This window comes from Schistocerca piceifrons, chromosome 4, assembly GCF_021461385.2.
Source record: "Schistocerca piceifrons isolate TAMUIC-IGC-003096 chromosome 4, iqSchPice1.1, whole genome shotgun sequence".
Classification (NCBI taxonomy): domain Eukaryota; kingdom Metazoa; phylum Arthropoda; class Insecta; order Orthoptera; family Acrididae; genus Schistocerca; species Schistocerca piceifrons.
In genome coordinates, this window is record NC_060141.1 from 761,378,826 (window position 1) to 761,405,474 (window position 26,649).

Here is a 26,649-nt window from a genome sequence, read left to right on the forward strand (position 1 = left end):
GCTGGTAGCTTGTTGGCTCAATTGAGTCCTCGAATCTCGGGACCTATTATCTCCTTACCAGTGTGGCTTCTGGGAGGTGTGGCCTCCAATCGATCATCTGCTTCAATTGGAAACTTCAGTTGGGCAGGACATTCCTCAGCACTGCCATCTTGTCACAGTCTTCTTCAATCTTCATAAGCTTTACAACACAGCTTGGCGCCACCACATCCTTCTTACACTCCAAGGATGTGGTCTTCGGGGCGCCCTCCCAATTTTTATTTACCAGTTCCTGGCCCACCGGTCATTCAGACTCTGGGTTGATAGTGTTATCAGCTCTCTGCGGACCCAGGAAAATGGAGAGTAGCGCATTTCTCTCACCATACTGTGGTCCATCCTGATTCAGAGCCCTACCTCGATGCCCGGCACCTGACTGTGGTCCCCGAGTTCCATTTCTTGGGTCTTCTTTTTGGACAACAAGCTCACTTGGTTGCTCCATATCTGTCATCAGAAGGTTGACTGTTTGCATAAACTCAGTGTTCTTTGCTTTCTTGCCCACACTTCTCGGGGTGCGGAATGTTCAACCCTTCTTCGCCTTTACCAGGCATTAGTTCTATCTTGTCTGGACTACAGTTGTAGACCCAGTTCACCATCGTGGTATCCATTTAGCCACCAGTGCCTTTCCCATGAGCCCTGTCAGTAGTGTTCTGGTTGATGCTGGGAGCCTTCGTCTTTAAATTCAGTTGTCCCAGCTCCAGGTTTCCTATGCCATCACTGTCTGCTCTTCCCCACTCATCCTCATATTCCATTCTTTTTGCGCTTCGGGCCGTCACTTGCTCACTGCCCCCCTCGGGTGGGTTTACTTGCTCCCCTCCTTGTCCTCTTCCTCACGTTCCATCCAGACCCCCCACCCCTACCCCTCAGTTAGTTCCTCGACCACAGATTTGGATTGATCTCTTCTGGGATCCAAAAGCCTCCATTGCTCCAATGGTGTTCTGTTGTTTGTTCCAAAAGCTCATAAGGGAGTTTGAGGTTACCAATTTTTTTTTTTTTTTTACACCAATGGCTATAAATCCACTGATCGTGTGGGACATACCTTCACATCTTCCATTGGCACAAAATCACCATCTCTTGCCTGTCAAGAGTGAGGTGTTTACTATGGACTGGTGGTCATCTGTTATTAAACAGTCCTTCCTCACCCAAGTTTTGTTATGTACGGACTCAATGAGTGGTCTTCAGGCTATTGCTAGGTGGTTTTCTTGCCATCCATGACCTTCTCACAGGTCTCAGTGATGCTGCTTATTCGGTCCACTTCCTTTGGGTTCATGACCACATAGGTATCACGAGTAATGTACTGACTGGGGGAGAGGAAGGAGGCATCTGCCATCCCCCCCCCCCCCTTCTCCGTGGCTCCTCCATATGCAAGTTTGAGGTGTTACATCAGATCCCTTTTTGACCCCAGGAGGCTCCCCCCCTTTCTAATAAACTTCGCGCCATCAAGGACACTCTTACCAAGTGGCGTTCTTCCCTCTGCCTCTCACAGTGAGAATCTGTCAACCTCTACCATCACCGTATTGTCCATACTAGGTTGACCCGTGGGCTTTTACTCAGCACTGAGCCAGCCTCCCTTTGTGTTGCGGGGTTCCGCTCGTGGTAGGACTGCCACCACCTTTTGACCATTCACATTAAATATGCCTTCCCAACTTCCTTGTGTCGGGTGTTAGCAGACGACCCTCGCTTGGTTATGTCTGTCTTCATTTTTTCTTCATGAAAGTGGTTTGTACTCTCAGCTATAAGTCCTTTAATATTACTCTGGAATTTGAGTCCGTTAGTAGCATTGGCTTAGGTTGTGGGGGCCTTGACCTCGCCTCCGTAATGGCCTGGCTCTCCCCACCTTTTCCCTACATTTTGTCTGGTCTTTTGTGCTGCTTTGTTTCCCCTTTTCTTGTGTCTTCTCCCCTGGTGTTGTGTCCATTGTATCATGATAATGGCATGGTATGGTGTGAGTGTCAGGATGGTTTGGCAGCAATGCTGGTGCCCCACCGTGCATTCCTGGGACACCCCTGCTCTAACCATTTGTACCCACCCCGTGCTGATCTCTCCTATTCCTGCTGCCCTGCCATCCCTTTTTCCTCTTTGTTTGAACGTTATCCTTTCCCGTTGACTGGACTGTGCTGTCTTTGTTGTTCCTCCATTGATTTCTGCCATCCTATACCATCGGACCAATCACTTTGCTGTTGGCCCCCTCCTCCAAATCAATTAACCAACCAGCCAATCATTTTCTGTAAAAAGGCCTTTGAAACCAGTTGAAACCTTAAATCTCCATCCCAGGTGACATAAAGTAATGTTGAGTCATATAATACACCAATTTATTCCATTTGCCACACCAGATGAGAACTGTCCCCAACAGTGCAGTTATCTTTGAACTAATTGAGGCTCTTTCCTGTGAGTATCTATGGAACAGTGCACACACACACACACACACACACACACACACACACACACACACACACACACACGTGCCTTTCCTTAGTGTTGTGGTACTCTAAAATATTGCCCCATACTCAAGGAGTGGATAAATTCTTATTGTGACAAGTCACTGAATCTAATTTTTGATCTGCTCTGTGGGTTTTCCAACTTATGTTCTCCTTAGTATATACCTCAAAAAAACAGTGAAATTTTTGTTGTTCCTTGTCTCCTTTGTTCATCATTAGTATATCAGTGATAAGTATATTATGTTACAGAACTAGATGAATTAAATGTTTTCAAAATTTGAAGTAACTTTGTTTATGCAAAACCAAACAGTGAGAAATTCATTATAGTAATAGTTCATCAGAGCAGCTGTGCTGGATTATCATTACAATGCATTTCATACAATTCGTAGCTGCAGAACAGCATACAGAGGAAATATTCCAGTTAATAATGTTTGTCAAAATAATGCTTCCTCAGCACTGAATATATCACAAAGACATTACTATACAAAAAAACAAATAAAACTTTTTGTGTGGTTCTTTTGCACGTTTCATCTCTTGCTTAGTTTTATATGTATGTCAGGCATTCTTATTTTTGCCCGTGATTTAGTTGATGTGTTAAATGAACAAACACTCATCCATGAATACTTAAAAAGAGTACATATGCAGCAAGGAATAAATCATTTCTGATCCAAGCAACAGGGTCAAGTAGCTACTAATAACATTAAGATAATTATGTTCCACACTTCATAATAACAAGAGCTAATGAGAAAGTAAATGTTCTGATTTTGGTTTCAGGTTTCTCCTCAAGGAAAAAGTGCTCATCCACGATACTTTATTCTGTTCAATGATATGCTAATGTACTGCAAAATAAAACGGCCTAATACTTCAGAATCTAATTCATTGAAGTGCTGTTGTGTACTACCTTTAAAGAAGTGCACCGTCGCAGAGATCTTGAGTAAAGGAATGTTCAAGATCACATGCCATGGTGTAACAATCTTGGTTTACACTGTAACTATGCAAGAAGGAGAACTGTGGATCTCTGCCATCAGCGAAGCACTTAAACAGGTACTGTAAAATCCCTGCTGTTTAGCTTGTACAACATGCACATCTTTTTCCAAACTCCTGGCTCCCAAATGCTAAATGACTAGACTTCAGTTCCCCCATAGTGTACTGATAACATTTATCCACAACTTTGATAAGATTAATGATGTTTCTCACTTGTTATGCATTATTTTGTTTCACTACTGTCTAAAAATTAAGCATTGTATGGAACAGGGGAAATGGAAAGAATAAACAGAAAAGTCGTTGTAAACATCTCAAAATTTTGCCACAAATCAAAATTATGTTAGCTGTATTGGAAAATAACAAACTGTGTTTTGAATAGAAGCTTGGTTCAAGGACAAGAGGAAACAGTGCTTGACATCCATAATGTCTCAGTCTTGTTTGTACGTGTGTCACAACACAGTGTATTTTCTTGGAAAAATTCATATCCCTACAACACCGTTTGGACCCTATTTAGCATAGAAAAATCTTCAAAAACCTGTGAAGGAGGTCACTTGCAGGTTGCACTCTCAGCAGTGATGAATCTGCCACAATGTGTTATTTCAAGTCTTTGGTCCTGGCTGAGATAAACAGGATGCATTACATACAGGGCACGAAAATTTCAACCAAAAATAATCATTGCACAACAAGAAACAGCATCTAGACTTAGCTGCATAGGTCCAACTAAACCTACATAGCTTACAGTTGCCTTACAAGCAGCAATGTTGTGACTAACTGTTTCATCTGTATGTCAGAGGTCTGTCAGTGTGTCGGTCACGTGAAAGTGCAAAGATACGTCTGTTTTATGTGGAGAGGCAATGTGTTAGATGTGTGTATAGAGATTTGAAGCTTGATTGGTGATCAAAGGACTGCTGCTGAAACCCACAAGTACAGACAGGAGGTACTACAACCACACATACGACTTTCCATATTTGCTCTTGATCCAAAATGCCTCTTCAGCGATGGTAATGTCCACCCGAACTGCACTGCTCTGGTGCATGATGGTCTCACTGGTGAAAATATCCTCTGCATGGGCTGCATAAAGTGATATCAGTGTCTAAATCCTATAGAGCATGCCCAAAATACATAGAGGGAAAAATTGAATCATATCAGCAATCATCAAGGGCTCTTCCAGACCTCTGCTCAGCTGTTTCCAAATTTCTATCATGTACTTATATACCTGGATGAGAATAACAAAGTGGTTGACAGCTAGTCCTTTACATTACAGCTGCCAAAGTGAAAACCAATCGGAGAACGAACTTTGTCATGCTGTCTTTTCTTTTCTTTTCTTTTCTGTTCTGTTCATTGATGAAAGTTGCTCTGCTACTCCAAGTCCCAGTTAGCAAAGAATAGTTGCAGATAACACATGATGCCAATAACCTAATTATTGTAATTCATTTAATTTACTTATAATGTCTGAAACTGTCCAGGATGCTGTACAGAAAAATCAGACTATTGTGATGTTCAAAGAGAACTCAATAATGTACATTAGAAGGGAATCATGTGAATGTATTTGCATTGAACTACATAGATGTTGCTGAGGAAACAGCCATATTACATGAGCACTCAATAGTGAACCAACAGTGTCAACCATTTCCACACTCGAGTGTCAATCACTTTGTTATTTTGATCCAGAATAGAATAAAATCTTCTGGCTTTTCAAACCACTCCATTTTGTAAATAAACATCAAACTTTTAAAAACTGTTTCTATGAGTGTCATAAGGGATAGAATTACTGACTGCCTGGAACCTGTCAGAGACACTCCAAGATGACTCAGACATGGCATGGCATGGCATGGTGAGTTGGGAAGTTATATTCTGTTATGAGACAGTGACATTTGGTGGTGTGAGGCATTGGTGCCACAGTTGGAACTGTTGCTTGTTCCCTATAAATGTCAAGCATTGATCTTTGCTTCCACACTCCCATAGTGTGCACCACTGGTATCAGTTAAAATTGTTACAATTTAATCTTATCTCCTTTACAACTGAAAGCTAATACTAATACTTATGGACCATGAAACTTGCACATTCCCTATACAATATTCAACCATGAACCTCGTACAAAGCATGCCACGTCATTTCCAATGCTCTGTGGCATCTATTAGTAACTGTATATGCCCCACTAACTCTTTTTGTTGTTGTTAAAGAGACTTGTCCTGTTTTGTTAACTTCTTGAAATGTGTATCTTCAGTTTCTGAGCTTTTCTAAATCCATGCTTTGTGTAAGTAAATCACTGGCTTCCACACAGACTTCAGCATCTTCTGGAGACATGTATCCTATTGCTGGCTATTGATCCAGTTTCCAAGTAAATTCGATTCTGAGTGCAAATTGCTCCAGGAAAATTGTGGTTTAAACATGGTAGATGTTCATAAAAAACCAAAGTATGCAGTATACGTCCCCACATTTCACTGCATGATGAAATATCTACCTGCTCTGTACTCCCCTTCCCGCACTCATAGTTTTCAGCTGAGATGAGTCACTGCCCCCCTTCCAATTTTCCAAACAGTGAAATGTGAATGACAATATCCTCTAGGGTGCAGTACAAACTGCAAATAATACATAAGTAAAAGATTGTAGTTATCGATCGTACCCTCATCGTGCAATGTAGTGACATCTGTTTGCATATCTCCACAACAGGTCTTTCCACTGTAATTTATTCTTGCAGCAACGATTACAGTCAGTTCAGTATGATTTATTTCATTAGTTGGACATTTCATTCTGTATTAATTCAGTATGATTTATTTCATTAGTTAGACATTTCATTCTGGATTAATTTTCCTTCTTATTTCATCTGAATGTCATCATCTGGTTGTAAAGCTGATCAAAGGCTGGTATTCCAACGTGTACATCAACTGAATTTCTCATTTGCAACCCACTTGGTAAATCAGTAATTTGTCACAACCAAATAAAATACTAGTCGGGTTCAGAATCGAGTAACAATTTTTGAAGGACAAGATTTTCACCTTTGAATGTTACCTTTACTTAAAAAGCAGCATAAAAGTGTATACGGTGTCCATACATGTATGAGAACATTTACTGCAGTGGAAGCTCCAGGTAGGAGTATCAGCAAAGTAGGAAAAGACAGATTGCCATTTACTGTAAAGAAGACATGTTAAGATGCAGACAGGCACAATTAAAAGACACTTTTTATTGTGCCTGTCTGCAACTTGACACGTCTTCTTTATGGTTAGTAGCAGTCTATCTTTTCCTACATTGTTGTTGTTAATGTTTATTGCAGTCCTGTTCAAATACAACAAAAGTTGTAAGCTGATAGAATTAAATGTTATTTCCTCCTGTTTTCAAAAAATTGTCAATTTTTAAGCCGAACATTACATTGTTGTTGTGACGAGTTCATAGTTTCTTGCTTATCCCTTGCACTATGCTGAGAGTCAGATGTCAAGTGATTGTTCAAGCAATGTCGATACTGTATCGAGTGCTTCAGTCTATCGGGAAATCTTGAGCCTATCGGAATTCAAATATTGTTTGATATGTCCTACCCTTCGGGATTGTTCAAATTAATTTGTACAAAACCTCAATAGCCAAAGCTTAATCTGTAAATGTAAGATGATCCTTATCTTAATCTATTAAACAATGTAAAAACTTTGACCTCAGCAGCAATAGCTGCGTAAATAAGACAACTCCGTATTTGGAAAAAAAATCTCGTCTTATACTCGGGTAAATACAGCAGTAATTGAAGAGCAGTTTTTGCAAGGTTTTGTAATATGTTTAAGGTTGTTTCACAATGACCTGGTACAACATGGGATAATTGAAGGGTATAGTGACAAGAGAGGTAAGAGTTTGCAGATTAAAGAATTGCTGATAAAACTACAAATTAACTATTAATTGCTGTTCAGTGTTTTGGTGTCAGAGAACTTTAGTGATTACATATCAGTGGTCCGTCAGTACTTCAAAAATTAACTCGTAAAGAATTTTAGTTCTGCGTTTTTACTGTCAATAATTGCATTATTCAAAGCAATAAAATAAAGAAGTCCTACTGCAGATGTGGGTGGGATCACTAAATTATTCTGAAAGATGTTTCTAGATCAATGTTACCTTCCACTGTTGCTGCATGTTTACTATTGCACTCTTATACTTGAAAACTGTTTAAAATTGTTTCAAGGGCATACCAGCTTGTAAAATATCTGTGGTAAATATTTCAGCTCTGATTTTTTAACCTCTGAAGGCTTATTCTATTAGGGGGTTGAAGTACTCAGATGCTACAAAAAGAACAAGAGAAACGAAAATCATAAAAGCTTACAATTTTCACATGCAATGAATTTCAAAATTACTTTCTTTATCAATTTTTAGATTAATAATTTTCTTGAAATATCTTTCAGTACCACGAGAACCGGCAGACATTGCGAAAGGACAGTAGTTCCAGGAGACCAATGCGAAGATTTGATATTTTGCGAGAAATGAACCATAATTCTTCTGAAAGAGTAACAAGGAAGAGAAAACGATGTGAGAAGGTATGTACTGAGGTTTCTCATTTGTAATATTTAGTCAGAATAATAACTTTTGAGAGCGCCATTTTGTAGTTGGTGTTGGCTTATTGTGTAACCAGGCAGTGCAGATTATTGTTTATATATATATATTGAAATTTTGTGTGTGTGTTTGTGTGTTTTTTTATTGTGCCTATCTACCAGCGCTTTCCCGTTTGGTAAGTCATGGAATCTTTGTTTTTAATACATTTTTCCCATGTGGAATGTTTCTTTGTATTTTATTTATATTTGTATGAAAATATGTGTCAACTAGCCCCACAAATGAGGAGGAGTTTGAGGAAATGTATGATGAGATAAAAGAAGTTGTTGAGATAGTTAAAGGAGACCAAAATGTAATAGTCATGGGGGACTGGAATTCGATAGTAGGGAAAGGAAGAGAAGAAAAAGTAGCAGGTAAACATGGACTGAGGGAAAGGAATGAAAGAGGAAGCTGCCTGGTAGAGTTTTGCATAGAGCATAATCTGATCATAGCTAACACTTGATTTAAGAATCATGAGAGAAGGCTGTATGCGTGGAAGTGACCTGGAGACATCAGAAGATTTCAGATTGATTATATAATGGTTAGACAGAGATTTATGAATCAGGTTTTAAATTGTTAGACATTTCCAGGGGCAGATGTGGACTGTGATCACAATTTATTGTTTATGAACTGAAGAAACTCCAGAAAGGTAGAAATCTAAGGAGATGACATAGGGTCTGGATAAACTGAAAGAACCAGAGGTTGTAGAGGGTTTCAGCAGGAGCGTTAAGGAACGATTGACAACAACAGCGGAAAGGAATATAGAAGAAGAATGAGCAGCTTTGAGAGATGAAATAGTGAAGGCAGCAGAGGAGCAAGTAGGTAAAAAGATGGGGGCTATTAGAAATCCTTCGGTAACATAGGAGATATTGAATTTTATCAATGAAAGGAGAAAATATAAAAATGCAATAAATGAAGTAGGCGAAAGGGAATACAAACATGTAAAAAACGAGATTTGATACAATTGAAATTCCACCCACCTCTCCTTCTGAAATTAGGAAGATAATAAAGGCTTGTTCCCAAGAAACAAGTGGGATTCTTAGCCACATATGCAATAGCTCTCTGAAGCAGGGCATTTTCCCAGATAGACTGAAGTATGCCATTGTTAAACCACTGCATAAAAAAGGGGATACTACTGATGTCAACAACTACCACCCAATCTCTCTTCCGACTGCCTTATCCAAAATTCTTGAAAAAGTAATGTATTGTAGAGTAGCTTCACACTTTTGTAAAAATAAAGTTTTAACAAGATGTCAGTTTGGTTTCCAGAAGGGTTTCTCAATGGAAAATGCTATATATACTTTCACTAATGAAATATTAAATGCTCTGAGTAACCGGAAGTCACCCGTTGCGATTTTTTGTGATCTATCAAAGGCTTTTGATTGTGTAAATCATGGAATACTTCTAGATAAGCTCAAGTACTGTGGTATGAATAGGACAGTGCTCAGATGGTTTAAATCATGTCTAACTGGAAGAGCGCAGAAAGTTGAAATAAGCAGTTCCCATAATATACCAAAAACTGTTGATTTCTCAAACTGGGGAACAATCAAGAATGGGGTGCCGCAAGGTTCGGTCTTGGGTCCTCTGCTGTTCTTAATATATATTAATGACTTGCCATTCTATATTCACGAAGATGCAAAGCTGGTACTTTTTGCCGATGACACAAGTATAGCTATCACACCCGACAGACAAGAATTAAAAGGTGAAATTGTAAATGATGTTTTTCAGAAAATCATTAAGTGGTTCTCTGCAAATGGGCTCTTATTAAACTTTGACAAAACACAGTATATACAGTTCCACACAGTAAATGGAATGACCCCATTAACAAATATAGACTTCGATCAGAAATCGATAGCTAACGTAGAATATTCAAAATTTCTTGGTGTATGCATTGATGAGGGGTTGAACTGGAAAAAACACACTGAGGATCTGCTGAAACGTTTGAGTTCAGCTACTTATGCTATTACGGTCATTGCAAATTTTGGCGATATACATCTGAGTAAATTAGCTTACCACGCCTATTTTCATTATCTGCTTTCGTATGGCATCATATTCTGGGGTAACTCATCATTGAGTAAAAGAGTGTTCATTGCACAAAAGCGTGTAATCAGAATAATTGCTGGAGCTCATCCAAGATCATCCTGCAGACACTTATTTAAAGAGCTAGAAATCTTCACTGTAGCCTCACGATAATATATATTCACTTATGAAATTTGTTATTAACAATCCGAACGAATTCAAAAGTAATTGCAGCGTACATGGCTAAAACACTAGGAGAAAGGATGATCTTCACTACTCTAGATTAAATCTAACTTTGGCTCAGAAGGGGGTAAATTATGCTGCCACAAAAGTCTTTGGTCACTTACCTAATAGCATTAAAAGTCTGACAGATAGCCATATAGCATTTAAAAGGAAATTAAAAGAATTTCTTAATGGCAACTCCATCTACTCATTAGATGAATTTTTGGATATAGTAAGTGGGTAATTTCGTAACCCCCACAAAAAAATAAAAATTTAAAAAAATTAAAAATATTGGGTGTCATGTAATATTTTGACTAATGTAATATCTTGTATAGACACCTTTTATTAACCTGACACGTTCCACATAATTACGAAGTGTCGTATTCATGATCTATGGAACAAGTATTAATCTAATCTAATCTAAAGTGCAAAATGGCTAAGCAGGAATGGCTAGAAGACAAATGTAAGGATGTAACAGCAGCTGGGGGTAAGATAGATACTGCCTACAGGAAAATTAAAGAGACCTTTGGAGAAAAGAGAATGACCTGTATGAATATCAAGAGCTCAGATGGAAAACCAGTACATAGCAAAGAAGGGAAAGCAGAAAGGTGGAAGGAGTATATAGAAGATCTATACAAGGGAGATGCACTTGAGTGCAATATTATGGAAATGAAAGAACACGTAGAGGAAGATGAGAAGGGAGATATGGTACTGTGTGAAGAATTTGACAAAGCACTCAAAGACCTAAGTCAAAACAAGACCCTGAAAGTAGACAACATTCCGTTAGAGCTACTGATAGCCTTGGGAAGCCAGTCATGACAAAACTCTTCCATCTGGTGAGCAAGATTTCCAAGACAATCGAAATACTCTCAGACGTAAAGAAGAATACAATAATCCTAGTTCCAAAGAAAGCATGTGTCAAATTACCAAACTATCAGTTTAATAAGTCATTTACAGAATGGAAAAACTCATAGAAGCAGACCTCAGCGGAGATCAGTTTGGAATCCGGAGAGCTACAGGAATATGAGAGGCAATACTGACCCTACGACTTCTCATAGAAGATAGGTTAATGAAAGGAAAATCTACATTTATAGCATTTGTAGACGTAGAGAAAGCTTTTGACAAAGTTGACTGGAATACTCTCTTTCAAATTCTAAATGTGGAAGGGGTAAAATACAGGGAGCAGAAGGCTATATACAATTTTTGCCAAAACCAGATGGCTGTTGTAAGAGTCGAGGGGCATGAAAGGGAAGCAATGGTGGGGAAGGGAGTGAGAGGGTTATCGCCTATCTCTAATGTTGTTCAATCTGGATATTGAGCAAGTAGTAAAGGAAACAAAAGAAAAATTTGGAGTAGGAATTAAAGTCCTGAAAGAAGAAATAAAAACTTTGAGGTTTGCCGATGACATTGCAGTTTTGGCAGAGACAGCAAAGGACTTGGAAGAGCAGTTGGATGGAATGGACAATATCTTGAAAGGAGGATATAAGATGAACATCAACAAAAGCAAAATGAGGATAATGGAATGTAGCCAAATTGAATCGGGTGGTGCTGGTAATTAGATTAGGAAATTAGACACTTAAAGTAGTAGATGAGTCTTGCTATTTGGGAAGCAAAATAACTGATGATGGTCGAAGTAGAGAGGATATAAAATGTAGACTGGCAATGGCAACAAAAGTGTTTCTGAAGAAGAGAAATTTGTTAATGTCAAGTACAGATTTAAGTGTCAGGAAGTCGTTTCTAGAAGTATGTTTTTTGGGGTGTAGCCATGGATGGAAGGGAAACATGGATGATAAATAGTTTAGACAAGAAGAGAATAGAAGCTTTTGAACTATGGTGCTACAGAAGAATGCTGAAGATAAGGTGGGTAGATCATGTAACTAATGAGGAGTTATTCAATAGCATTGAGGAGAAGAGAAATTTGTGGTACAGCCTGACCCAAAGAAGGGATCAGTTAGTAGGACACGTTCTGAGGTACAGAGCCAAGTGGAGGGTCTGAATCAGAGGCTGAGACGGTTCTGCAACCTTAAGGGCTGCAGATTACTCGACTTGTGCCATAGGGTGGTGGGGTTTCGGGTTCTGCTGGATAGATCAGGAGTCCACTACACCCAGCAGGCAGCTACACGGGTAGCAGGGGCTGTGTGGTGTGGACTGGGCGGTTTTTTTAGGTTAGATGGCCTCAGGCAAGTACTGAAAGGGCAACAGCCTCAAAGGCTGCGGGGCAAAGTCAGGACGTGCGGGGACCAAGCAACAGTCGGTATTGTAATTGTAAACTGTCGAAGCTGCATTGGTAAAATACCAGAACTTCAAGCGCTGATAGAAAGCACCGAAGCTGAAATCGTTATAGGTATGGAAAGCTGGCTGAAGCCAGAGATAAATTCTGCCGAAATTTTTACAAAGGCACAGACGGTGTTTAGAAAGGATAGATTGCATGCAACTGGTGGTGGCATATTTGTCGCTGTTAGTGGTAGTTTATCCTGTAGTGAAGTAGAAGTGGATAGTTCCTGTGAATTATTATGGGTGGAGGTTACACTCAACAACCGAACTAGGTTAATAATTGGCTCCTTTTGCCGACCTCCCGACTCAGCAGCATTAGTGGCAGAACAACTGAGAGAAAATTTGGAATACATTTCACATAAATTTTCTCAGCATGTTATAGTCTTAGGTGGAGATTTCAATTTACCAGATATAGACTGGGACACTCAGATGTTTAGGATGGGTGGTAGGGACAGAGCATCGAGCTACGTTATACTGAGTGCACTATCCGAAAATTACCTCGAGCAATTAAACAGAGAACCTACTCGTGGAGATAACATCTTGGACCTACTGATAACAAACAGACCCGAACTTTTCGACTCTGTAAGTGCAGAACAGGGAATCAGTGATCATAAGGCCATTGCAGCATCCCTGAATATGGAAGTAAATAGGAATATAAAAAAAGGAAGAAGGTTTATCTGTTTAGCAAGAGTAATAGAAGGCAGATTTCAGACTACCTAACAGATCAAAACGAAAATTTCTGTTCCGACACTGACAATGTTGAGTGTTTACGGAAAAAGTTCAAGGCAATCGTAAAATGCGTTTTAGACGGGTACGTGCCGAGTAGAACTGTGTGAGACGGGAAAAACCCACCGTGGTTCAACAACAAGGTTAAGAAACTACTGCGAAAGCAAAGAGAGCTTCACTGCAAGTTTAAACGCAGCCAAAACCTCTCAGACAAACAGAAGCTAAACGATGTCAAAATTAGCGTAAGGAGGGCTATGCGTGAAGCGTTCAGTGAATTCGGAAGTAAAATTCTATGTACCGACTTGACAGAAAATCCTAGGAAGTTCTGGTCTTACATTAAATCAGTAAGTGGCTCGAAACAGCATATCCAGACACTCCGGGATGATGATGGCATTGAAACAGAGGATGACATGCGTAAAGCTGAAATACTAAACACCTTTTTCCAAAGCTATTTCACAGAGGAAGACCGCACTGCAGTTCCTTCTCTAAATCCTCGCACAAATGAAAAAATGGCTGACATCGAAATAAGTGTCCAAGGAATAGAAAAGCAACTGGAATCACTCAACAGAGGGAAGTCCACTGGACCTGATGGGCGGGATACCAATTTGATTCTACACAGAGTATGCGAAAGAACTTGCCCCCCTTCTAACAGCCGTGTACCGCAAGTCTCTAGAGGAACAGAAGGCTCCAAATGATTGAAAAAGAGCACATGTAGTCCCAGTCTTCAAGAAGGGTCGTCGGGCAGATGCGCAAAACTATAGACCTATATCTCTGACGTTGATCTGTTGTAGAATTTTATAACATGTTTTTTGCTCACATATCATGTCGTTCCTGGAAACCCAGAATCTACTCTGTAGGAATCAACATGGATTCCGGAAACAGCGATCGTGTGAGACCCAACTCGCTTGATTTGTTCATGAGACCCAGAAAATATTAGATACAGGCTCCCAGGTTGATGCTATTTTCCTTGACTTCTGGAAGGCGTTCGATACAGTTCCGCACTGTCGCCTGATAAACAAAGTAAGAGCCTATGGAATATCAGACCAGCTGTGTGGCTGGATTGAAGAGTTTTTAACAAACAGAACACAGCATGTTGTTTTCAATGGAGAGACCTCTACAGACGTTAAAGTAACCTGTGGCGTGCCACAGGGGAGTGTTATGGGACCATTGCTTTTCACAATATATATATATATATAAATGACCTAGTAGATAGTGTCGGAAGTTCCATGCGGTTTTTCGCGGATGATGCTGTAGTATGCAGAGAAGTTGCAGCATTAGAAAATTGTAGCGAAATGCAGGAAGATCTGCAGCAGATAGGCACTGGTGCAGGGAGTGGCAACTGACCCTTAATATAGACAAATGTAATGTATTGCAAATACATTGAAAGAAGGATCCTTTATTGTATGATTATACGATAGCGGAACAAACACTGGTTGCAGTTACTTCTGCAAAACTATCTAGGAGTACGCGTGAGGAATGATTTGAAGTGGAATGATCATATAAAATTAATTGTTGGTAAGGCAGGTGCCAGGTTGAGATTCATTGGGAGAGTCCATAGAAAATGTAGTCCATCAACAAAGGAGGTGGCTTACAAAACACTCGTTCAACCTATACTTGAGTATTGCTCATCAGTGTGGGATCAGTACCAGATCGGGTTGACGGAGGAGATAGAGAAGATCCAAAGAAGAGTGGCGCGTTTCGTCACAGGGTTATTTGGTAAGCGTGATAGCGTTACGGAGATGTTTAACAAACTCAAGTGGCAGACTCTGCAAGAGAGGCGCTCTGCATCGCGGTGTAGCTTGTTGTCCAGGTTTCGAGAGGGTGCGTTTCTGGATGAGGTATCGAATATATTGCTGCCCCCTACTTATACCTGCTGAGGAGATCACAAATGTAAAATTAGAGAGATTCGAGTGCGCACGGAGGCTTTCCGGCAGTCATTCTTCCTGCGAACCATACGCGACTGGAACTGAAAAGGGAGGTAATGACAGTGGCACGTAAAGTGCCCTCCGCCACACACCGTTGAGTGGCTTGCAGAGTGTAAATGTAGAAGTAGATGTAGAAGCGCGTGTAAGAGCGCGCGCGTGCGCCCATTCCATCCTGCATCTTATATCCTCCCTACTTTGACCACGATCAGTTATTTTGCTTCCCAAATAGCAAAACTCATTTCCTTCTTTCAAATGTCTCATTTCCTAATCCAATTCCCTCAGCATCACCTGATTAATTTGACTACATTCCGTTGAGTAGATGAAAAAATCTACTCACCAGATGGTGTCAGAACACGCATGTAAAGGTTAAAGAAACCTTTGTAAGAATTTTCTCTTCCTGCCACTTGGTGAGTTCGTTTTTTTTTATGCATCCAGTTAAATTTAAAAGTATGTTAAACTGACTTTGCCTTTTGTTGCCATTTAGTCATTCCTCTATGCATATTTTTGTATGATTACCAAAAAACACAAAAACTGAAGCAGTACAAAAATATCAACCATTATTACAATAAGCTTAGTTCATAAAGTTTATAGTCATAACTATGGTTAGTAAAATATAGAGTAATAAGCGTACATTTCTTTTTACCTCTAAGTAATTTTTATGCATTTCTAAATGTAACGTAATCGTGTTCTACTTATTTGAAACAAAACTGAAGCAGTATTCTTCATTGCTACACTTTAGTATAAGCAGTGGAATTTTTAATTTTAAATAACTTTCAAGTCATTGTGTGTTAGATAAAATCAAACACATTTCTGCAATCAGGAAGGTTTGTAGTGAACGTTCCAGCAGGGTCAGAATGTGTAGATCACATTGTACTATCTGATTTTAATGTCATGTTCTTCTCCCAAATTTCTGTGGCAAAACTGACTAAGCTATAGTAATCAGCAAAACATAGATTATTTTCTGATGATAAGAATTTAGAAAAACCTGTCCTGTGAAGTAGTTTTTCTATTTATTAGGTAATTGTTGCCCAGATGTAAACTGCTAACAAAATAGTATTTATTTACTGTAAGGTTGATGTCAGAGAAAATGGAGATGCTCCACTTTACTGTCTTTCACTCTCTTTGCCCCCGCCCCCCCCCCCCCCTCATAATTATGTCAAAAGAAGAATTTCTTGAGCTGACTGTAAAATTAAAAGGAGACAGAATGGCTGCCCAGTCCTTACTTTCATGAAACCAAAATCCAGAACTACTGACAGACACTTTGAAAAGTCAAAAAACCATTCTAAGCCTTCAGAATTGGTAGTTTCTTCTTCAGTGAGGAAAGAAGGATAGAGGAAGAGGGAAAGAAATAGAATGAGAAGTTTGGTAAGTAAAGAAATCCAACCAATGAAAAATGTAAATGGATGGTTCCAGGGAGGGAGTTGTTAACAAAACATATGTCTAGATTGGTGTCAAGATGCAAGAATATTTTGGAGGTAAAAGACATCTTGTTAACACCACGAACTGCACATGAAATGTTAGATTTCCATAGCAGTAGTCAGGCATAGAGCTCATAGTCAGGGGCATTGATACAGAGGAGAAACAAACAGTTGCCTGCATATCAATTTGTGCAACACAAAATCATTTGTATGCATAACAATGGAAACGTAAGTTTACTTATATAATATATGCCTTTAAATCAAATGGCATGCATGTCAATTATAAATTCTCTATGGTGTCAAAATTGATGTTGATCTAGGCAACACAGAACCGTGTAAATATTCAAAAGCTAATTATAACCACGTGTACACAATTACGAAACAATGTGACATCTCCTCTACCTAACAGAATAGAGGTCGTTATGTGTACATGTTACACCTGTCAGATGTTGAATGATGTTATTTCCGTGTCACACTGGACACTGTTGTCACAAAAAGTAAACATTGAACTGACAGCTAGGCCAAAGAGTCTATATACACGTCTGTGGTACACAATTAGATACGTATTAAATACTGTGCTTGGACAATGTCAGAGAAAAAGTTCCCGACTCCGTAGTTCAGGAAAATTACCACTAGACGGGATGGATATCATCCATATTTTGTAACAGGTACTTAGGTCCCTTGAGTAATGCTGTAGAATGGGCTGTTCCAGCCTATGGGCACAGGTGAGCAGGTGTGGCCAAACAGCTGATACACAGGCAGTCAGGCAGTGGTGTACATGACCATACTGCCCTGGCTGAATACTTGCCAGCGCTGTCAGCCAAGCGGCTCATGCATGTACGGAATGCGTGCAATGCATCTGGCTGGTACCCTACACTACCTGTGCCTACTCAACTCAGCAGCATCTTCCTCTCACTGCTTGACAAATATAGCTCTCACCTCCAAAAAACTCAAAAGCACACTCCTTGTCAACCAGTACCACCCAGACATCAGGTGGCAACATGCATTACTCCATCTAGACTATGACATTCTCAACTCAATCCATAGAATGAGATCATCTTAACTTGGCATTGTTCTCACACCCTCCACTGTTGCCTTCAGACACCCTCCTAATCTCTAAAACATCTTTGTCAGACAACATGACATTCCCAGATCTTTGTATCTACTCCTAGGTTGCTAAGTCTTAAATCATTCCCACTGTAATACTTAATCCATGCACCTGCCAGTCACTATTTACTTCAGCCCCATCACTGGTAAATCCTACATCATCAAAGACAGAGCAACATGTGAAACGATGCATATTGTTGGTAAACTGACATTTTCATTGCACAGCTTTCTGTGTAGGAATGACCACTGGCAAACGTATTGTGTATGCATGTATGACAGCAAAACTGTCCTTCATGCGGACACCCGTTACCCTGTCGCTTAGCATGCTCTGCTGCATTACTCAAGGGACCAGAGTGCCTGTTGCACAATAAGGGGAATTGATTCATCCCACCTAGTAGTAGTTTCCCATATCCTGGAGATAGAAACTTGCTTCTCTCCCAACATATTCTCTCATTTCAGTCCCTGCCTAAACTTAAGTGCTATTAACAGCCCTCCACCCCTTCCATTTATATTTTGTTCATCAGTAACATGTCCTTATTTAATAAATGCTGTTTCTTCTTTTCTCCCTTTTCTCTTGTTTTCCATCTCCCCCTCCAATCCATTTTTTCTGCTGTCTTCTTATTTATACCATTCTACGTTTCTTGTTTCTCTTCTACTTAGCCCTTCATTACTTTTCAGCCTGTCATGTTAGCCAGTGAAGTTGTATAGTATATTAGCCAGTGAAAATTCTGAGAACTGTTTCTGCAGAAGCATTAATATTGACTGTTGTTTTGTTGCTTGTATGGTTTGGTTGTAAGCGGTGTGTAATTATGCTGGTGAAATCACCAATTTTACATTCCTGATGTGTTATGTGACAGTTTGTGTGTGTTTATTAGATCTTGTAGGTTCCTCGTGATTCACATTGTATTTATTTGACCAGCACTTTGAGTGTGTATGTAATTTTTCCTTATATTGGCAAATACAAGAAACAAGATGACAAAAAAAATTGGTTTATATTTTAATATGTATTTCTATCAGCAAGAAAATGCTCCTGTTGGAGCACAAAAAGGCGAATATGTTCCTCTTAAGTCACTGAAGGAAAAGTGGGGAACCAGATGCCTCAGTCATCGTTCCACCTTCTTCACCAAAAATTTTGGCATGCGATTGTATTGTTACTCTTTTAACACAGAACATTCTAAATCCTTTTACCTGGTTTCTCTTTGTAGTTAAGCCTCCATGCTCAACATCTCCCTCTCCTGCCACTGTCTTTTATATATATATCTCTTTATACCACTGTCATCTTTTTCTCCCATTGACTCATTCTCTTGTCCGTCTGTCCCATTGTCACTGCTTCACCCTTTGTGTCACTCTTCCTTACCACTGTTTCCTTCTCTGCCACTTTCTGTGTCACACTGTCATTGTCCTTATTCCATTCTTTTTCTCTTTCATTGACAGTGTCTCTCTCTTTCTTGCTTACATTCTGCTTGTTTTTCTCTTCAAGCACCATTGTCTCTTCACCACACATGTCCTTGGGGAGGGTTTCAGGGTTGCCACAGGTTCTGGAAGTCAGGGAATTTCCAACACGTCAGGGAAATTTGAAAAGAGAAAAAAAAGGGGAAAAAAAATTAGGAAAATCTTATTTTTGTCTCAGTAGATGAAATTGATTGTTTACTGAGGTGTCATGTATTGTCACTGGTACACGCACTGCTTCCCTACTCCCTCATTCTTACTGCTTCTCCTTCCTACCACTTTCCTCAGCTTGCAGTGAGTGCTGCCACCACCTCCTGCCACTAGCCTAGAGCAGCTGACAAGAGGCAGAGAGGCATGCGGAATGGTATGTTTGGATCTGACTCACAGAGACTGTAGATGCATAGGCTGGAGACGGCGATCATGTGTGCACGACTTGTGTCTGAGTGATTGTGTGAATGGGTGCGCTTGTTTTGTGACAAAAGCTATGGCTGAAAATTTAGCTGTGAGTGTGTAATTGTCTTTTCTACATGCCTGCCTGCGGCTCAGCAATCATCTTTACAGTAGTTGCTACCTTCCTCATTATTATTGGTTCTCAGAGTATTTGAACAAGTTATCTGTTGCTTGGGTTGATCACCGTGGTCTCATTTCATCAACATGCTACCTGTGGGTCGTGAATAATTGGCCACACGAGTGGATTTCTTTGATGGACCAAGACACAGACCATTTCTGTGGGTATCTGTAATGGATCAGGCCTGCTGATCTGAAGCCATTCGGTTCCCACTGATGTGCCTGTTGGATCTAGTCTCACTAATCTGCCTGCAGGCCAGGTCTGTTTTTGTGTGGCGTAATGCAACTGATTTTGATGTGTTGCCCATGGACCCAGAATTTCGGTGCTCCACAGCAGGCCAGAGGCCATGGGCGACGGATTTCAGGAATTGCGACTGTCTCACTGCCAGTACGTTGTACAGCGTGGCATTTTATAGACTTTTATTCATTCTAGTACATTTTATCACTTAAAAAGTAGTTTATATGTTAGAAAGTATGGACGGTAAGAAGAAGAAAATTGTGCCAATCACTGGCAGTTTGTATGCTGTGTCCTCATACATTTCTCAAAAGAAAAATCACACAATACCTGTAAAATAATAGATATAACACAATGGATAATAACTGACAATAACAACCATAGTAGAACCAACATTTAATTGGCAGTCACTTACAGTGTTGGTTTACACCAGGGCTTAACAACTGGCCGGTTTTGAGCGCGAGTACTCGCGTCTGCTCAGGCACGTGCTCGCGAGCAGGTGCAAGGTGGTGGAGTAGGGTGGAAGGGGAAATGCGCGCGCATGTATGAATAGGGCCGCAGCGTGCCTATTGAATTCGCGCCGACTGTGTAACGTTTAAAGTACTACGATCAGCTCTAACAGTCATTGCGCTGGTTAAGAATCATGTCAAGTCGCCGTTGTGTAACCCCAACCATGCTTTCGCAGTTCAACCCCCATTGGGAGGAATTGTATCTGTTCACAGAAAAAGATGGTGTTGCAAAATGTTTAGTATGTCACAAAACACTGAATTCTTTCAGGAAATTTAATTTGCAGCGACATTATATGTCGTACCACGCGAAAGACTACGGAAGTGGAAAATGTGATGGACCAGATCGTGGACAGGAAGTTATTAAACTTAAAAGGAAGCTACCCGAAGAAGATCTGGACGACAAATAAAAATCAACTGAGGCAGCTCTCAGAGTGAGTTACAAAATTGCTTTGCTTTTAGCAAAATCCCTGCGCCCCTTCACTGATGGCGATTTAATAAAAGAATGTTTGGTAGTTGCAGCGGAACATGTGTCCATCTCAAGTTGAACAGTTTCGGATTGTGCCATTATCTAACATGACCATAATGCGTCGCATACAGGACATGGCAGACGACGTCCAGAGCCAGCTTGCAAATATCTGTAAAGATTTTATGGCGTATTCTCTAGCTCCGGACGAAAGTGTTGTTATCACTGGAACAGCGCAGCTTGCCATATTTATTAGAGGTGTTAATAGAGATCTTCAGGTGAGGGAAGAGCTCCTCGATGTAGTAGCCATGAAGAACACTACAACCGGAGGTGATATATTAAGTAGTGTTGAAGAATGTGTTGAAAATATAGGATTGTCGTGGAATTCGTTAGTTTCAGTGTCTACAAACGGTGCACCAGCGATGACAGAGAAAATATCAGGTTTCGTTGCGCTGTTGAAGGAGAAAATGCAAAAACTGAACGTGCTGAATGAAATAAAGGGTGTTCACTGTGTGATCCACCAGGAAAATTTATGTGCAAAGAGTGTCACTCTAAAAAATATTATGGTTGTTGTTGTGCGTACAACCAATTATATAAGGAAGCATGGGCTACAACACAGCCAATTTAAAATCTTTCTTGGGGGTGTAGAAAGCCAGTATGGTAGCCTGCCTTATTACAGCGAGGTCCGCTGGCTTAGTCGTGGCGAATTATTAAATCGATTTTTTTGCCTATTAGATGAGATAAATGTGTTCATGGAAATAAATAACATGTGTGTTCCTGAATTGAAAGAGCCTTCATGGAAATGTGATCTCGCGTTCTTAACAGATTTAACTAGCCATCTGAATGCTTTGAACATTTCACTACAAGGTAAAGATCTGCTAATTACTCATTTCATAGATCGAATACAAGCTTTTAAAATGAAATTGACACTTTGTGTGAGTCAGCTGGAAACAGGAAATCTAGCTCATTTTCCTAAATTATCTTCCATGAAAGATGTTCACAAAGACTGTGAACGTCATTCACATAGTTTAATTGCCTTTAAGGAAGAATTTGATCAACACTTTCAAGATCTGACAGCACTAGACAGAGATTTTGATCTGTTCGCCTCTCCATATTCAGCGAATATTGAAAAGATTCGTCCTCAGTGGCAACTAGAAATTATTGACCTGCAGTGTGACAGAGAATAGAGACAAATTTCAGAACCAGAAAAACATTTTGTAATTCTACAGACACTTCTCTCAGGATAGAGTTCCTCGTTTGCACAAACTGGCGGCTACAATAATATCAGTGTTAGGTTCCACGTATGTATGTGAACAACTGTTCTCTGCAATGAAATGTAACAAGACGCGCATGAGAAACGCATTGTCTGATCGAAATTTAAACTGCACGCTGCGCCTACAGTGCACGAGAACAATTACTCCGAACATAAACACAATTGTAAAGGACAAAAAGTACAAGATAACCGAGAATCACACACTTCAGTGACACCTTTTATTGTGTAACAGTTCACAAATTAATACGAATGTAGAGGCATACACTAAGCTAATAAAATTATGTGGCACCTGTAGAATCTCCTTTATTTGTTTCATTTGTCGCAGTAATAATTCGTGAGTGATATCCCTGCAGGTGGCCGCGGATTTACATTGACTGGCGGCAGCTGTTGTGTGCCCCACGTGACTCTCCCCACTCTTCCCTCTGGTCCGGTAGTGGGGGTAGCGTGCTCGCGCTGCTCCATACTCGCGCCTTGCTGCTCACAGCTTGCTCCGCGAGCACGTATGTTGTGAAGCCCTGGTTTACACACTCCAAGGAAATGCATATTTTTTTCACCAAATATGTTTCGTTTTATCGAAATAACATAACATCAGTGGTCTTAATGAAACACACATACCGTATACCTAAAAACAGTTCATTACAAAAGATGTTGATGTTAGTGCTTAAGACTTTTGCTCACGTCAAGAAATACCATCTGCTTGCAAGGGTTTCTTTCTTTCTTTTTTTAAAATATATCTATTTCCTTGTTTGCACTATTGTTTCTTGTATGACAGCTGCAAAGACAAGGCCGGCTGCTGTGGCCAAGCGGTTCTAGGCGCTTCTGTCCAGAACTGCGCTGCTGCTACAGTCGCAGGTTCGAATCCTGCCTCGGGCATGGATGTGTGTGATGTCCTTAGGTTAGTTAGGTTTAAGTAGTTCTAAGTCTAGGGGACTAATGACCTCAGATGTTAAGTCCCATCGTGCTTAGAGCCATTTGAACCTTTTTTGCAACAACAGGTTGTCCACTTATGTCTTAACTTACCCTTGAGATCTCAAAATTTGTCAGGGAAAAATGCTAAAACTTGTCAGGAAATCAGGAAATTTCACGTGGGGAAACTTGTGGCAACTCTGGGTTTGCTTGGAGTTTTGAGGCCTAGATCAAGAATCTTTAGGTTGGTATGCTCTTTTACTGCCCTGTCTCTCACTGATCATCACTAGCTCCCCTCTCTTGGGCTCCAACTGCTGTTGTGTTTATCTCCCTATCACTTTCACTGCCACTTTCTCTCTCTCAACATCGTTGTCTCCTCTCTCTTCCACCATCACTCTCTCAACATCGTTGTCTCCTCTCTCTTCCACCATCACTCTCTCTCTCTCTGTTACTCTCTATAAGCACAAAAAATCACAATACGCTCACATCCGAAAGTTTTTGGTGAAGAAGGGGCAATGAAGATTGAGGCAGCTGTTTCCCAATTTGTCCGTAGAATCTCTTAAAGAAGAACATATTTGCCTTTTTATACTCCAACAGCAGCATTTTTCTGCTGATTTCTTTCTTTTCCCTGCTACAGTGTAATATGTTGCTTATATAAAACAAATTCTATAGGGCAGTTAAGTTTCAGCAGTTTATTTGTATACTATGCCACATACAAACAACAAATAAGTATGCATAATGTAAGGTTAACACAGAACATAGAATTGGGAATCGCTGTTTGTGCCATCCAAATACAAAAAATGGAATCCTAAGTCAAATTAAAAAAAAAATTAAACCACCATCAGAGGAACAAGGTTTCAAAGCAGTATACAGAGTGCAATGTAAAGTGGTAAAGTGACCACACCACAAAACTGATGCTCCCTCTAGTTTAACGTGAGTGCAGGACTTCCATTCCAACACAAGTTCACTTTACACTACTTTCTGCAAAAATGTACCATATTTTTAGCCTACATCTACAGCATATTAAAAAAATGTAGTGTTTGATTTGCAAGTACAAAGAATTTAGTATGCCAAAATAATTTTTTGCAAGGTGCATACGCCAACAGGTGAGACCAGGTGTGAAATGCCAGTTACACAGAGACATTGTGTCACAAATTTTTATTAGTGGAAAAAATGCTGCCTAAAAACATAGTTTGGTGACTTCAGGACCCTTGTTATTACCCCAGAATTCTTGCCATGAGTTCACTACATCAGTTAAACTACATTTACACCTCAGACTGGAAAAATGTTCAGATGTGTTACATGCATAAGTAGGGTAATTCTGAACCTCTGGAGCTCGGTCAGGAATAATGATTTGCCATAAATATCAATTATAGAAGTGGCCATCCCCATAATGGGTATTATGGTATATAAAACGCCAAATTCACAGGTAGGGCTACCTGTGAAGCCAGTCATGTGATCTACAAGCTGTCTGTCTGCATGAATGGCCACTGACAAACTGTGGCCAAGAAACAGCTGGACCACTCCTTTGCTGAGCATACCATCCAACACGACATTCATTTCAGTGACTGCTTCACAACCTGTGCCATTTGTAACCTTTCCAGCAACAGCCTACATTTCCATAGCCTTCCTGGCCTCAACCTTGTTAGTCATTATCCTTACCCATCCAGCCCCCTTCCCTTTTTCCATTCCAGCGCTACACAGCCATGCACCCTGTCTTTTTACTTCTCTCCTTTTCCACCACCCCCACTCTCCCCATCCTCCGTTTAACGTCTCGACTACGCATAGCTGCCCTACCCTCTCTCCACCTCGGCCCTACACGCTCCCACACGCTGTACTTTACTACTTTACTATCCCCCACCCCTACCAAGCTATCCCTCCTACCTCCTACTCCCTGCCCCAGCTTCCTCCTTACTCCCACCACCCAGTTGCTCCACCCATCATTCCGTGCTGCTCGCAATCTGGCTTCAGCTGCCAGGGACTGTGATCAGGTGTGTGTGAGTTGCTTGTGCGTGCATGCGACCGTGTGTGTGTGTGTGTGTGTGTGTGTGTGTGTGTGTGCGTGTGTGTTTGTGTGTTTGTTTGTTTGTTTGTTTTTCTATCTTCGACGAAGGCTTTGTTGGCCAAAAGCTCACTTTCTGACAGTGTTTTTGTTGTGCCTATTTCTGACGCAGCATCTCCACTGTATGGTAACAACTATCCTTTTTATAATATTATCACATTCCATTCTGGATTTTCCATTGTTTGATTCTTCCTTGTTAGCTTTGTCTCTCTCTTCATCTCCCACTGGCACTGTCTTCTTCGCTCTATTTCCAACCACTGTTCTGTCACTGTCAACTATGTTCCACTGCCACTGTGTCCCTCTCTTTCTCTCACACTGCCACTATCTCCTTCGCTCTTTCTATACCACTACCACTGTCTACCATCTTCTAGTATTTATTACTTGTCCATCTCTTTCCCACTGCCACTGTCTCCTTCTCTCTCAGCATAAAAAAAGCATGAATACGTTCACATGCCAGAATTTTTGGGAAAATTTTTAAAAGTGCTGAGGAAGTTGGATCATGCAGCTGGTATTCAACTTTTCAGTCAGTCTTTTAAACAGGAGTATATTTGCCTGTTTTGGCCTTCAATAGAAGCCTTTTTTCTGCTGTTTCCCTTCTTTTCACTGTCATTCACATGAAAAGAACTTTATGTATCAGTAAAATTTTGATAGTTTACTTATGTGAAATTGAAATAACACAACACTAATTTTACACCTCAGACTAGATTTTACATGCACAAAAATTTTGCATGTGCTTCAGAACTAAAACATTGGGTTCCCTAAATACTTGTGATGATAACAGAGACACTTTACAGCATATTTCTCCATGCTACGTCACTTTATAAAATATGTTTTTGCCTCACAGTGGGTTTTTAAGTGCACGTTTTATGGGTGCAAGCAGGTTAATTTCAAACCTCTTTATGTTGTAAACTGTTAAACATATCCAGAAAATTTTGAAGGTTGTTAAAGATTAGGATTTAGGAGTATACCGTAAAAATTTCAGCAGTTTGCTGTTTGTAGCTGTCTTGGAATCTGCATCTCTATTTTGGTACCCAATAACACTGTTTGGGGGAGTTTCTCAATAACAGATAAAGATTTTTGAAAACCAGAAGATAGCACTTCCAGATAAATGTCTATAGAATATAATGTTAAAATTTAGAAGTTTGTTCTGTGGTTATTTATTATTTGGATTTTTGCCTCACACCGGATTTTGTGTGTGTATTTTACATACATGTGTAAGATAACTTTGAAAATTTGTTTGCAGGAAATGTAAACATTTTCAAGGCTGTTCAAGATCAGGATGTTGAGAATATATTGTAAAAATTTCAGCCATTTGCTGTGAGTAGCCATCTTGGAATCCATGGCTCAGTTTTGGTACAAAAAATTTGTTTAAAAAAACTATTTGTGGGGTATTATAACGAACTACCCATGAACTCCATAAGCCTCTTAAGACTCAGCATAGACCACGTCAGGTGCAAAAAGAACCAACTGATTTTCTCCATT

At 40.1% G+C, this 26,649-nt stretch overlaps 1 protein-coding gene across 2 annotated transcripts in view; it reads left to right on the forward strand.

The window, feature by feature from the left end:
* LOC124794820 (putative protein tag-52) overlaps positions 1-26,649 on the forward strand; it is a 141,335-nt gene that overhangs the window by 81,500 nt on the left and 33,186 nt on the right. For both annotated transcript variants that reach the window (XM_047258478.1, XM_047258479.1), the window contains 2 exons: positions 3,246-3,515; positions 7,829-7,960. In XM_047258478.1, coding sequence (XP_047114434.1) covers positions 3,246-3,515; positions 7,829-7,960 — 402 coding nt within the window. The remainder of the gene's footprint in view (positions 1-3,245; positions 3,516-7,828; positions 7,961-26,649) is intronic.